The sequence below is a fragment of the Bubalus kerabau genome, chromosome 8, assembly GCF_029407905.1.
Source record: "Bubalus kerabau isolate K-KA32 ecotype Philippines breed swamp buffalo chromosome 8, PCC_UOA_SB_1v2, whole genome shotgun sequence".
Taxonomy (NCBI): domain Eukaryota; kingdom Metazoa; phylum Chordata; class Mammalia; order Artiodactyla; family Bovidae; genus Bubalus; species Bubalus kerabau.
In genome coordinates, this window is record NC_073631.1 from 53,880,212 (window position 1) to 53,895,973 (window position 15,762).

The 15,762-nt window shown below is 40.2% G+C and overlaps 1 protein-coding gene across 10 annotated transcripts in view; it reads right to left on the reverse strand.

Annotated features, from left to right (window-relative positions):
- The window catches only part of CFTR (CF transmembrane conductance regulator), a 318,775-nt gene that overhangs the window by 47,567 nt on the left and 255,446 nt on the right, over positions 1–15,762 (reverse strand). For 6 of the 10 annotated variants that reach the window (XM_055590294.1, XM_055590291.1, XM_055590295.1 and 3 more), the window contains one exon: positions 8,344–8,523. The exons of the other annotated variants lie outside the window; for them this stretch is intronic. In XM_055590294.1, coding sequence (XP_055446269.1) covers positions 8,378–8,523 — 146 coding nt within the window. In that variant the 3' untranslated portion in view covers positions 8,344–8,377. Of the gene's footprint in view, positions 1–8,343; positions 8,524–15,762 lie in introns of those variants that run through there. 10 annotated transcript variants of the gene reach the window in all.

Consider the following 15,762-nt stretch of genomic DNA (forward strand, 5'->3'; position numbering starts at 1 on the left):
CGCGTACACCATTTATATTGAATTCCATATGAATGATGCATTCTTTGGATTGTGAAAATGTCTGCCTACCCAGTACCTGCCATTTATGTCCAAGCTAAGAGCCTGTCCTAAATTAAAGATGTGCTTCTTTGAAGCTCCACGCAAGTGACTCATCTATATCAAAGTAAAAGCCAAGAGGTTTGTTGCCAGTATTACAGACAGATGAAGCATGTTTTATTTGAATTTTTTAATGACTCATAATTTTCTTGACTTTTAATTGATATCTGAATCTCGATGATCTACTATTTCCATTTTTATTGAAAACTTATTTTAAAAAGGACTTTAACACCCAAAGCTAGAACCTCTAGTTGAGAAAATGAATTCATGCACTACACCCAAACATGAAGACTGTTTCCGCACCTGACCAAAGTCTTTCCCAGCTCCTCTCATCACATCCTGAGCTGGCCCAGTTGTTGATGCAGACTGCTCATCATGGCTCACACCAATTATCGTAAGACCCTTCTTTTAGGTTCACTCTTTTCTCCAGTTCATTTCTGCAGTTGCTAGTGTATGATGAAAACTCCTTTTTTAAAAAGCATATCAGAAAGTCCATTTATGCTAGCAACTTTTATCTCATTTTTCTAATTGATTTCTGCTACTTCCAAGAATTTATTGATTCTTTAACACCACAAGGGTTGACATAAACATACAGAAAGCACTGGAAGTAACTTGATATCCAGTATGACTTCTTCTAAATAATAAGGGATTAAACTTCTTTAAACTAACTGGAGAGTTCCAAACTGAGTTAGAGACCTTGCATTCCTCTAGTTAACATTCAGTATCAAAGACAGCACACAACCTCATGACTCCAGACAGAATTATGCTTGCTGGTTACATTTCTATTCCATGACAGTCACTGTCCTGATTTTATCAAAGAAAATCAGGGTTAGTCATTTAATACCAAAATATCTAGCCAGCTCATCACTGAATTTGAATTTTAAACAGAGATCATTAAAGACTACTTATAGACATCTATAATTTTACAAAATTGGGAACCAATGCCTACAGAATAAGTGATGTGCTTCAGATAATAAAACTACTTAGCGGCAAATAAGGCTAAAACTCAGATTTTATGAATCATACTGCAGCGGTCTTTAATCATTATCCTTTCATTTTATCTTCCCCAAAAGCATCCCCTTGATCACTTCTGCTTACGCACACAATTTCCCCTAGGAAATAATTCCTTCCCTTTTCTGTCATGTGGACCAGGCAGAGCTGACGCTCCCTCCAGCATCAAGAGTTGGCATGTGACACAGTTCAGGCCAATCAGAGCCAAAGAACACTCAATTCGAGAACAACATTTCTGGTTCACACAGAGGTATTATCCCCACTACTAAGGTTGCTGAGAGGCTATATTGTTAAGTCTGGAGCTACTGGCAGCCACCTTGCCACCTTAAGGAGCAGGTCTGCCTTAGAATGAAGTCAGCAAAGAAAAGCAGAGAGCACAAGACTGAGCCTTGCTAATAGGGTCTGAGCACCTAATATGGCAGCACCTAAGAACCGTAAGCTCACACTAGTCAGTGAATTCTCATTTTCCTCAAGCCAGTATGAGTGAGACTTCTGTCTCTTGAGATTGAGTTCTAAGTAATATAACTTGCAACTATACCATGCCAGACACAATCAAGGATCAAGTTTTGTAAAAAGGAAAGAAAGTCTATCTAAAACTAATCAGACATTCTCTACTCATTGCACAGATCTCCCTTTCCTTTTCAGTGTAATGCTTGATATAATATAGAGAGTTCAAAATTATATTTGGGGGACTTCCCAGGTCCCCAGTGGTTAAGAATCCACCTGCCAATGCAGAGAATACAGGTTTGATCCATGGCCCAGGAGAAACCCACATGCCTCACAGCGTCTAAGCCCATGAGCTACAGCTATAGAAGCACCTGTGCCCTAGAACTTGTGCTCTACAACAAAAGAAGCCACCACAATGAGAAGCTCTGCTTGCAGGAACTACAGAAAGCCGCATGCAGCATTGGAGACCCACTGCAGCCAGAAAGAACAAAACTGTATTCTGTTTTGCCTTAATTTTGAAATAAATTAGTCTGTTTACTTATGGGTGCTGGGCCAACTGGAGTGCAGAGGACAGGAAGCAGTATCTGTTTCTCCACACCATGGAACTGAAACAAGGAAATTCAAGCTAGAGAATATAATAAGAAACCATTTTTAATGTTTTTTTTTAAAGATTTTTAAAGTCTTCTTACAAAACACTATGTACTTTAAAAAAAAAGAAAAACAATATGTAGAGACAGAGTAGATTAACCGTTGCTTAGGCCTAGGGGAGATAGAAAATTGAGGGAGGTGATAGCTGAAGGTTGTAGGGTTTCTTTTTGAGGTGAAAAAGATATCTCAAATTGATTTTGGTTATGGTTACAATACAATTATTAATGCACTAAAAACCACTGAATTGTAATGGTTTTAAATGGAAGAATTGTATGTTATCCTACCTATAGGTGCATTGAAAGAAAGTAAAAGTGTTAGTTGCTCAGTCTAATGGACTGTAGTCTGCCAGGCTTTTCTGTCCATGGAATTTTCCAGGGAAAAATCCTGGACTGGGTAGCCTTCTCAAGCCAGGGATCGAACCCTGGTCTCCTGCATTGCAGGGAGATTCTTTACCGCTTGTGCCACAGGGAAGCCCATAGGTGTATTATACTTCAGAAAAGTTGTTACCCAAAAAATGAAATAAAAGTTGCAGTCTAAGGATTGTACTCTTCATGGACCATATAGCATTTTTTTTCCTTTTAATGTGGCAATAATACTATAAAATTTTATATAGAAAAAAATAGAGAATTCAGTCTTGACTCTACCAGAGTTTTTCAAACTTTATTTTGATTAAGGCTTCCCCAATGGCTAGTGGGATTACAAATCCATCTGTAATGCAGGAGAAACAGGTTCTATTCCTGGATTGGGAAGATCCCTTGGAGAAGGGCATGGCAACCACTCCAGTATTCTTGCCTGAAGAATCCACGGACAAAGAAGCCTGGATGGCTACAGCCCAGAGGGTTGCAAAGAGTTGGACACAAATGAGCAACTACACACTCACAATACAAACAAACAAGCTGGATTGAGAAAAGGCAGAGGACTAGAAACCAAATTGCCAACATCCATTGTATCATAGAAAAAGCAAGAGAATTCCAGAAAAATATCTACTTCTGCTTCACTGACTACACTAAAGCCTTTGACTGTGAGGATAACAACAAACTGTGGAAAATTCTTCAAGAGATGGGAATACCAGACCACCTCATCTGCCTCCTGTGAAACCTATATGCAGGTCAAGAAGCAACAGTTAGAACTAAACATGGAACAATGGGCTGGGTCCAAATTGGGAAAGGAGTATATCAGGACTATATATTGTCACCCTGCTTATTGAACCTATATATGAGAAATGCCAGGCTAGATGAAGCTCAAGCTGGAATCAAGATTGCCAGGAGAAATATCAATAACCTCAGATATTCAGATAACACCACACTAAAGAGCCTCTTGATGAAGTTGAAAGAGGAGAGTGAAAAAGTTGGCTTAAAACTCAACATTCAAAAAATGAAGACCATGGCATTCAGTCCCATCACTTCACGGCAAATAGATGGGGAAGCAATGGAAACAGTGACAGACTTTATTTTCTTGGGCTCCAAAATCACTGAGAATGGTGACTGAAGCCATGAAATTAAAAGATGCTTGTTCCTTGGAAGGAAAGCTATGATCAACCTAGATGGGTATTAAAAAGCAGAGATATCACTTTGCCAACAACAGTCCATATAGTCAAAGCTACAGTTTTTTTCAAGCAGTCATGTACAGATGTGAGAGTTGGGACCATAAAGAAAGTTGAGTGCTGAAGAATTGATGTTTTTGAATTGTAGTGTTGGAGAAGACTCTTGAGAGTCCTTGGACTTCAAGGATATCAGTCCAAGACCAGTCAATACTAAAGGAAGTCAATCCTGAATATTCTTTGGAAGGAATGATGCTGAAGCTGTAGCTTCAATACTTTGGACACCTGATGCAAAGAGCCAACTCTTTGGAAAAGATCCTGAAGCTGGGAAAGATTGAGGGCAGGCAGAGAAGGGGGCGACAGAGGATAAGATGGTTGGATTGTTATGAGTCTGAGCAAACTCCGGGAGATAGTGAAGGACAGGGAAGCCTGGCATGCTACAGTCCATGGGACTGCAGAGTTGGACACAACTAAGCAACTGAGCAACAACAATATAGACTAAATCATCTCAGGTTCATTGGTAATGCCACGTCTGCAAATTTCTTGTTAAGGTGGTGCTTCTGGCTGTAGGTAGGATGGATAAGATGGTCATATAGGTTAAGCCATGGTGGACTGGCTCAGAGAGCAAAGCAGTGACTCATTCAGATTCTTCTCCTTGGGGCAAAAGACACTGGTTAAGGTCTACAAGTGTCAAATTTTAGGGGTACAGAGGTAGAACTGGTCTGGGGTCATCAAGGCTTCTGGACAAGTATCCCATATCTCTCATCACATGCTGTGGCTACTGTATATTCTACAACCACTGAGGCAAATGATTGAAGGTTTGGAATGAGTCAATATAAGATAACATCCTCAAACTTAAACTTTATGGTAAATTTCTTTGGCATATTTTTAACCCTAGGCCTGAGAACTAGCCATTTACATAAACTGTAAAAATTTCTAAGAGTGACTCAGAGGAAGGAAAAAGGAAGAGGACCCAGCCACCAAAGTTTATGTTATGATGAAATTCAGGGATGAACTTGGACATGATCCACCAATGGGCTTCAGTGGTCTATAAATTGGTCGTTTTGAGACACTGACCAAGTAATCCTTTTATTACACATTACAGGTAGGAATAATGATGTCTAAAAGTAGGATGTCAGTCCAATGTCACAAGTAACCTAGCAGTCACAAGCAAACAAGAGGTGGTCAAATATTATGTGAACTTCCTATAACCATGGCTTAATCAATCATCCATGTCTTAGATGTTTCTTTGTCAAGGCTGCATGGAAAGTGTTTGGCCATGCCTATCTACCTGGCACTTAATCTAATCAAAAGGATGGGTGTAAACACTGTTTGGAAAATATTTTGAGAAGGATTGTCAAATTCTGGTGCTCTAGAGAATTATTGAATCCAAGATGCAATCACTTGTTGAAATGGAGCTCTGAATGGCCTCTGTGTGTAGACCCAGACAGTCAGAGACTTTACAAATTGAAAGTTAAAAAGGTAATAATCTTAAATCAAGGGAGGATGGCTCACCTCCCCAAACCTCAAAGAATAAAGTGCGAAGAAAAAACTTGAGTTAGACCTATGGAAAATGAAAAGCCAATTTTCATATGGGTTGGAAAAGAATCTCACATGGAAGGATCTACCACATCTAAGATAGAAGAGCAAACCTCCTTCCAAGCCCTTTCCTCAGCTCCTCTCGGGTCCTAGCTGACTGCATCTTCCTTTCCTTTATGACATTAAGTTTCCGGCCTTTTCTCCAACACTAACAATCTCCACTTTTTGTTCTGCAGTGGCAACAACCCAGCTTGCTACCTGGGAGGAAAATAGATCTTAATAATCCTTAAAGTAAATACTGCTAATACAAAAGGATTATTAAAATAAATCCACTCTGTGTTCTGTTGACCTTCACAAAGTTTCCTAAAAGAAAATATTTTTTCTCTGAATAAAAGGAACCCTGATAGACCAATGGTAGCTATGTAATGAGTGGAAATTAGAACTGTTGGAACTGAAATCTTGGTCCTCAGGGTTTTACCTCTAAATGGAGAGCAAAATATTAACCTTCAGAAATGATGAAAAATCACCAATTATGAAACATCTAAGCACTGGTCATCTGAGTGCTTGGCCATCAGAAAAGTCTCTTGGAGGGGTTTATGTTGGCAAGGGGTCTATAACTTTAATTTCGCTCACAACTATTTACTAATATTTCTGTATGACATTGTGAAGCCTAGAGTGAATTTTAATCAAGTGTGAAGAGTCTTAAACATGTTTCCTGGACTGCAGTCTACTGTGTAGCATTAACAATGAAGATAATAAGGCTAGGTACAGCTAGTTGGACTAGCTTAAGCTTAATACAGATGGAGTGTATTAAGCTTCATCTGAAGAACTTAGCAATAGCATTAAACAATCTCCATTCTGATCTGTAAGTACATTTCCCAAAAAAAAAAGGAGATTCATTTTTACCTTATAAGATAGAGGCCCTGGCTATACACTGTTATATTTGAATCTTGCAATAGTTTTCATCCCAAGTTACTGAAACAATGTAAGAGGCTTTTTACTGAGGGGTAAAAACTTCAAATGGTTCCACATATCATAATACAGCTATAGTCCATACAGCCATAATCCAGTCATAACTAACTGGAGTCTCAGACACCGGGAAACAAACACAAGGACCCAAAGTGAAGAAATACTATAGTCCGAATTTGTGTCTCCTCAGATTCTTGAAACATAATCTCCAGTGTGATGGTTTTAGGAGGGAGCAATCTGGGAGGTGATCAGGTCTTGAAGTTAGGTTTTTCTTGAATGGGATTAGTGCCCAAATAAGAGACACCAAAGTGCTCCTTTGTCCCTTCTGCCACGTGAGGACACAGGGGTCAAAAAACAGCTGTCTACAAACTAGTCCCTCATGAGACATGATTCTGCCAGTGACTTCATCTGGGACTTCGCAGGCTCCAAAACTGACAGAAATAGATTTCTGTTGTTACAAATCACCCACTCTATGGTATTTTTGTTTTGGCTGCCCAAAGGGACAAAGATAATATCCTACACTCAAGGTAGTGGATTTACTGGTTAAGGTGAATTCAATAATACAGCAGGGTTACCTACTTCCCTTCCTCTCCAAACACAGGCCTTGACTGTGATTTACAGACTCACTGGCAGTAAGACAACCAAGGGGATAACTAAGGCCCTGCACCAAGACTACAAGGTACCAAGGGTAGTTTCCTGATCATAAAGTTATCACCGCCAAAGGGAGAGAAACAAGTCGATGGAAGATGGCATTGTGCAAATATGCAAAATGTGAAAATGTGCAGGATGTACAAAATGCAGTAGCATCTGTTAAGCTCAGGAAATAAGGGATGGGCATCTGGTCCCATTATATCATGGCAAATAGAAGGGGAAAAAGTGGAAGCAGTGACAGATTTTATTTTCTTGGGCTCCAAAATCACTGGTGACTGCAGCCATTAAATTAAATGATGCTTGCTCCTTGGAAGCTATGACAAACCTAGGCAGCATATTAAAAAGAAAAGACATCACTTTGCTGACAATAGTCAGCATATAGTCAGCATATAGTCAGAGCTATGGTTTATCCAGTAGTTATATATGGATATGAGAGTTGGACCATAAAGAAGGCTGAGAGCCAAAGAATCGATGCTTTTGAATTGTGGTACTGGAGAATACACTTGAGAGTCCCTGGACTGCAAGGAGATCAGACCAGTCAATCCTAAAGGAAATCAACCCTGAATATTCATTGGAAGGACTAATTCTAAAGCTGAAGCTCCAACAGTTTGGCCACCTGATGCAAAGAGCTGACTCACTGGAAAAGACCCTGATGCTGGGAAAGACTGAGTGTAAAAGGAGAAAGAGGGCGGCAGAGGATGAGATGGTTAGTTGGCATCACTGACTCAGTAGACACGAATCTGAGCAAACTCCAGGAGACAGTGAAGGACAGGAAGCCTGGCATGCTGCAGTCCACAGGGTCACAAAGAGTTCGATACAACTTAGTGACTGAACAATAACAGCAAGTGGAAGAGATCCCCAAAAGCTTGTGGGGTGTATGAACAACAATTTACCCAACTGTGCTTGAAATTGGGCATATGAGACAGTAGATTTAAAGAGTGAGCAACTGATTATCAATCTAGGAATGAGGTGGTCACCATTTGGCCCAGCTCAAGGCCCTGAATTAGAAGATTGCAAATGGGGAGAAGGGTCAGCATCCATTACTATTTTAGACACCAAAGATAACAACCCAGCCACAACCCTCTGCATTCCATGAGTCCCAACCCAAAGCCATCTCCACAAATACTTTCTTGATCTACCCACTTGCCCTATTATCTCCCACCCATGTGGCTCTGTATCTCTTCTGTAATCCCACAGACTTGACTTGTGCCTCTCCTAGGCCACCTTCATAGTCTCCCTTGTTCTATGTTACACATTCCTTGAGGGCAGAAAACCATCTGTATGTCTCCCTCTGTGCTTTGTACACAGTAAATGCTTAATAAATATGTATATACACATACATACATATAATGTATATATATATATAAGTGTAAATATGTGTGTGTATATATATATATAAATATGTGTGTGTTTGTGTGTGTGTGCACATGTGCTCCATCATGTGCAACTCTTTTTGACCCCTTGGACTGTAGCCGGCTAGGCTCCTCTGTCCATGGAATTTTCCAGGCAAGAATACAGGAGTGGGTTGCCATTTTCTCCTCCAAGGGATATTCCCGATTCAGGAATCGAACCCACATCTCCTACAACTGCATTGGCAAGCAGATTCTTTACCACTGAGTCACCTGTAAAGATAAAGATATATATATATATATATATATATATATATATATAATTAAATGAAGGATGAAAAGTGAAAGTGAAGTCGCTCAGTCATGTCTGACTCTTTGCAACCCCATGGACTGTAGCCTACCAGGCTCCTCAGTCCATGGGATTTTCCAGGCAAGAATACTGGAGTGGGTTGCCATTTCCTTCTCCAGGGGATCTTCCCAACCCAGGGATCGAACCCGGGTCTCCCACATTGTAGGCAGACGCTTTACCATCTGAGCTACAGGGCTCTCTTTTTCTCCTTTGATAACTTACTAATAACTTAAGAAGTCTAAACATGAAGCAGCCTTGGAACCAGAGGTGGTATTAACAGAAAAGGGATCACTCACAAGATCATCTTTCTTTGTTCTTACTACATCCCTCCAGAGGAAAGTACATTTATGTCTTGTTAGTTCCACTACCCAGCATAGTCCATTAAGTTTCCATTCTCAATGACACCTTACTTGGCACAAAATCATTTATCTTCTCTCAGTTTCTGCTATTCTAAACCTTCAGCACATAAGTCCCTTCCCCAATTCTATTCTTTCCTCTTTTCTCATTTAGCCAGTTTAAACCATAAAGCTCCACACTTCAAAGAAAAAAATGAGGCTGCCAGATGAAAATTCCCTTATCTTCCTGTTCTCTTTTCTCAACATCCCAATACAGCCACAGCTGTATCAACACTTCACCATGAAAATGCACCACCCAGGTTCCCCACTGCAGCAGGATCCCTGAGGACTCCAGCTGCTGCCCCTGGGGGTCCATGCTTGCATTGCTTTGAGATCACAATGCCCACATGCTGCCTCTCAGGCAGGGAGTAAACTAAGAGATACTAACCGGCCCGTTCCTATGAGACACAGAACTTCTTTAACTAGCAACTCTGGCACTCCATAGGCTTGCCGAAAGCTTCCTTGGAATTGTGTTAGAGATGAGGCACTTCCTACCTAATCCTCCTTCCTTTCACAGGTATCAGATCACCAAGGTCTGAAAGCTCTCCCCACCTCCACTCGCTCCTCCTTATCCTTCATAAATAAGTGTTTTCCCCAGTGAATCTTACATACCCAATCACGTCTTGCTGTCTGATTCTTGGAGAACCCGAACTAACATACTTCTTATCACAAAATAAGGTTTTCGCTCTCACTCATATGACTGCCCAGAACCTAGCTCCTTTCCATGCTTGGTCTCCTTGATATTCCTTCATTGCTGTTCTTGCCCTTAATCCCACATGTAAGCCAAGAAAAAAACAAAACAAAACAAAACAAAACCCTCATTAAAAAAAAAAAAAAAAAAAAAAAAAGAACCACCTCTAGCAACAGACATCTCTTCCCATGACTTTTCATCCAGCTTTTTCCTCCCCTAATTTAATCAACCAAAATGTGCTCTATGTTCATTCTATTAATGAAATTGCTATTTCCCAAATTGCCTATGATCTTCTAACTCCCAGAACCTATGGGCAGTCTTTAAGCCTTAAATTACTACATTTCCATGGTGTACTTGTCACTATTGGTAATTCCTCTACCTCCTCCTCCTCCCCCACCACTGCCACCACAAAAACACTTTCTCCTTCCAGGGTCCCCCCAAAACACCAAGTTCTTTCGGTCTTCCTTCTACTGTAGTGGTTGCTTCTCAGCTTCCCTTGCTGGAATCTCTATTGATTCAACTCAAAAGTTCAAGCACAACCTCCCTTTGCACTTGCTCTTCTACTCACTAAAATTTTCCTGAAGAATCTTATTCAACTCCCATGGTGTTAACAACCAATATACTTAAAATTACTTACTTAAAATTTTTACCAAAAATTTTAAGCAGAGAAGGTGATGGCACCCCACTCCAGTACTCTTGCCTGGAAAATCCCATAAGCGGAGGAGCCTCGTAGGCCTCAGTCCAGAGGGTCGTGAAGAGTCGGACATGACTGAGCGACTTCACTTTCACTTTTCACTTTTGTGCACTGGAGAAGGAAATGGCAACCCACTCCATTGTTCTTGCTTGGAGAATCCCAGGGGCGGAGGAGCCTGGTGGGCTGCTGTCTATGGGGTCACACAGAGTCAGACACGACTAAAGTGACTTAGCAGCAGCAGCAGCAGCAACCTCAAAGATCTTGCTCTTCCACAGTGTTCCAAGACTGGCTATAAAAGGATTATGACCCTTTGGTTGATGATCCAGTCTCTGGCTTAGGTTTAATTGCAGTTGACCACCACCATGCCCTCTTCATCTCTCACTTTCTCATACATGCACAAAATTGTAGAAGGAACATGGGAACTACTTCCTTACTTCAGTTCAGTTCAGTCATTCAGTCATGTCCAACTCTTTGCAACCCCATGGATTGCAGCATGCCAGGCCTCCCTGTGCATCACCAACTCCTGGAGTTTACTCAAACTCATGTCCATTGAGTCGGTGATGCCATCCAATCATCTCATCCTCTGTCATCCCCTTCTCCTCCTGCCTTCAATCTTTTCAAATGAGTCAAATGAATCAGGGTCTTTTCAAATGAGTCAGTTCTTCACATCAGGTAGCCAAAGTATTAGAGTTTCAGCTTCAGCATCAGTCCTTCCAATGAATATTCAGGGCTGATTTCCTTTAGGATGGACTGGTTGGATCTCCTTGCAGTCCAAGGGATTCTCAAGAGTCTTCTCCAACACCACAGTTCAAAAGCATCAATTCTTCGGCACTCAGCTTTCTTTATAGTCCAACTCTCACATCCATACATGACTACTGGATATTTACCTAGGTCAGCTCTGTTGACAAATCTGTGTCTTCACATTAAGATATTTTGGCTTCATAGTGGCTTGAGGCTAAGGCTACTACAAGATTATAGATTAGGCATCATCCTCTCCAAAGTCATCCCTATGTAAACACTGTAACTTTACTTTCTTCCTTTGTTTATACAAATCTAGTCATTTTAGGATTTTTTAGGAGTGGAATTTTTTCAATGTTATTGAGAAATAATTTATGTAGAATAAACTGCATTCATTTAAAGTAAAATTCCACGAGTTTTAACAGTTGTATATACTCACGAAACCAGCACTATAATTAAGATACAAACATTTCCATCACCATACAATGGGTTTTTAAAAAATCATTTTAGAATGTTACATAGCACTATGCTTTCTATTTACATATTATTTCTACAGGCCAGTCTACCACTTAAAAAAATGTACTGTGAACATTATTCTAAATCAGAAAATACAGATCCAATACATTCTTTTTAATAGCTTCACAGAAGTCCATCTTATATATGTACCATAATTTATTCACACATTTCCTTATTGATGGGCTTTATTCAGATTGTTCCAGGGTTTCCTCTCCTCCCCTCCTGTATTTTATCCTGTATTTTATCTCTTACTGTATGTGCCAAAATCATTACTAATATGTGATTTCTCTTTCCTTAAATGAAATTTGGGGTTTGAGTCATGGGTATATTTTCCCCCACATTTACTTTCTTGGGTTCCGTACAAGGAAAGAATTATCATTCAATTGTTCATTTAATCATTTAGTCCACAATATTACCGGCAATCAGAAGAGATCTGTAATTCATGAGCAAAGAAGAGAGCTCTTGATTCACTAAGAAAACAGGCAATTTTGTGAAGCTAGCCATTTATCTGTCAAAGTGAACCACAGTGAGAAACCACTATGTACCTTCAATTATTTTCATTTATGTTTTAAAAAAGTTTTCTTTTTTTGTATTGGGTATAAGGTTGATCCATATTTTATTATATTTCAATTAGCTTTTGACAAATCTAAGTATATGAAAATATAATCAAGAGAATTAGAAGAATGAGATTAGAATGCATAGTCAACCCAGATTTTTTTAATGAGAAAAAGTCAGGAATTGAGAAAACAATGAAGGAGACTTTTTTCTTAAAATTTTTTCCCAATGTAATCAACGCCACAGTAAAAATCTATATACTCTGTATTTGAGTATTACCAATGATGTTTCTGCAGGAGAGATTCCTGGAAATGGTTTGGTTGTGTGAAAGGCATAGGTGTTTTAGAATTATGAGTTACAATGCTTTAAAAGGGGACATCCTCTAAATGAATGTATCTCAGAAACTGGTCACTCCTTCTTACATTGAGGAATGCTGCCGTGCCTTGCAATGCAGTGACTCCAAGGGCTCAGGGACAGGATCCCGGTCCTGGAGGCAGTCGCAGAGCCTCAAGCCCCCTCTAGTGCTCTGAGGAAGCTCAGGGAACTAAGACAGGACCCGCAGGGCCTGCCTGCCGCTGCCCTGCCTCCTCCCTCTTGAGCCCTAGGGTGTATCTGCTGGCTTCCTAGGCTGCATCTTCCAGCTTCCAGCTGTCTTGTCTATCCTTCAACACACCAGACTTAAGGCCTTCCAATGTCTGATCCCTCAAGATTTTTAGAAGGCTGGCCACTTCGGCTCATTCACATAAGAGTTTAAGACATAAAATCCTCAGGGAGGCCTTCCCTGGCTACTAGCTGCCCAACAGAATTACCTTCCTTCACACCCCTCCTCTCCTTCAGGTCAAGATTATCTCACAGAATTTTCACTACCTGAATCCCATTGGCTCTGTAGTCAAAATCCACCTGCCTTTTCCACCCATTACTGACACAAAAGCCAAGGGGTTTCCCTATAAAATCCAAATCACTCTCCTGCTCAAAAACCCTCAAAACCCTCAAAACCTTCTAGAGCTTTTATTTGTGCTCTGTGTGTGCTTAGTCATGTCCCACTGTTTGAGACCCCATGAACTGTAGCCCACCAGGTTCCTCTGACCATGGAATTTCCTGGCAAGAATACTGGAGTGGGCTCACATTTCCTCTTCCAGGGCACTTTCCTGAGCCAAGGTTGGAACCCACATCTCCTGTGTCTCCTGCACTGCTGGTAGAATTTTTTATGTGCTGAGCAATAGTATTTTTTTTCTTTTTTAAAAAACTTTGGCTGTATAGCACAGCCTGCCGGATTTTAATTCCCCAACCAGGGATCAAACCCATGGCCCAGTCTTAAACACTGCACCACCAGGGAAGTCCCTAGAGTTATAGTATCTTATGGTCATTTACTGGGCTCTATCTCAGCTCTAGGCTATGGCTCCATTCTTTCTGTTCTTTCCTGAATGACTCCCAGAGGCCACAGTGCCTCCTGCTGTTCCTAAATGTACCAGGAACTTCCTTTACCTCCAGTTCCTCCCACTAGAACACTGAATTAAGACATTCATGAGACTCATACCCTGGCTTCCTTCAGGCTCAGATCAAAAGGACACCCCACACCACTTTTTTTTTTTTTTCCTCTGCCTTTTATTTCTTCATGGAATTTATCGCTAGCTAAAATTATTTTGCTTACTTATTATGCATTGTCTCTCTACCAGTAGAAGGTAAGTTCTAGGAGGGCATGGACTTTTATTCTCGTTTCCCTTTTGTCATCCTCAGAGGCCAGAACGTAGTCACTTCCCAATATATACTGCCTGTGAGCACAGTGAAATTACAGTTGTATCTGTCCCCCTCAACTATAACATAAGCTTCTTGGAAACAGGGATACCATGTCTCTGGTTTATCACTGTCTCCCTAGCGTCCATTTCTGTCCATGGCGTCTGACAGATTCTAAGCATTTATTTTTTTTATTTTTTATTTTTGACAGATAAATGCAGCTTTATTTAGGGACAGAGTTAACATGTGAGTGTAGAAAATTCATACCATGCCATACATACAACAGTTTTGAAATCTATCAGGTAAAATTTTAAATGTGATTGGTATTTGATAGCTTTCAATAACTTATTTAGTTATTTATAATATCTGAACTCTGGAGAACCTTAGATATAACTGTGGGTATTTTTCTACTTACTTTGTGATCACGTTATTTTTGATCACTGCAGGACCCTTTTTTTTTATTTTTTTAAACTTTACAAAATTGTATTAGTTTTGCAAAATATCAAAATTAATCCGCCATAGGTATACATGTGTTCCCCATCTTGAACCCTCCTCCCTCCTCCCTCCCCATACCATCCCTCTGGGTCGTTCCAGTGCACTAGCCCCAAGCATTCAGTATCGTGCATCGAACCTGGACTGGCAACTCGTTTCATACATGATATTATACATGTTTCAATGCCATTCTCCCAAATCTTCCCACCCTCTCCCTCTCTCACAGAGTCCATAAGACTGTTCTATACATCAGTGTCTCTTTTGCTGTCTCGTACACAGGGTTATTGTTAAACCCTTTCTAAATCCCATATATATGCGTTAGTATACTGTATTGGTGTTTTTCTTTCTGGCTTATTTCACTCTGTATAATAGGCTCCAGTTTCATCCACCTCATTAGAACGGATTCAAATGTATTCTTTTTAATGGCTGAGTAATACTCCATTGTGTATATGGACCACAGCTTTCTTATCCATTCATCTGCTGATGGACATCTAGGTTGCTTCCATGTCCTGGCTATTATAAACAGTGCTGCGATGAACACTGGGGTACACGTGTCTCTTTCCTTTCTGGTTTCCTCAGTGTGTATGCCCAGCAGTGGGATTGCTGGATCATAAGGCAGTTCTATTTCCAGTGTTTTAAGGAATCTCCACACTGTTCTTCATAGTGGCTGTACTAGTTTGCATTCCCACCAACAGTGTAAGAGGGTTCCCTTTTCTCCACACGCTCTCCAGCATTTATTACTTGTAGGCTTTTGGATCGCAGCCATTCTGACTGGTGTGAAATGGTACCTCATAGTGGTTTTGATTTGCATTTCTCTAATAATGAGTGATGTTAAGTATCTTTTCATGTGTTTGTTAGCTATCTGTATGTCTTCTTTGGAGAAATGTCTATTTAGTTCTTTGGCCCATTTTTTGATTGGATCTTTTTCTGGAGTTGAGCTGTAGGAGTTGCTTGTATATTCTCGAGATTAGTTGTTTGTCAGTTGCTTCATTTGCTATTATTCTCTCCCATTCTGAAGGCTGTCTTTTCACCTTGCTAATAGTTTCCTTTGATGTGCAGAAGCTTTTAAGGTTAATTAGGTCCCATTTGTTTATTTTTGCTTTTATTTCCAATATTCTGGGAGGTGGGTCTTAGAGGATCCTGCTGTGATGTATGTCAGAGAATGTTTTGCCTATGTTCTCCTCTAGGAGTTTTATAGTTTCTGGTCTTACGTTTAGATCTTTAATTCATTTTGAGTTTATTTTTGTGTATGGTGTTAGAAGAATATATCTGTGACACTTCCAGAGCTTGGGATGTAACAGTGATCATTTCTGTCTAGGTATTTATTTGAACAACATTTAGTTTAAAG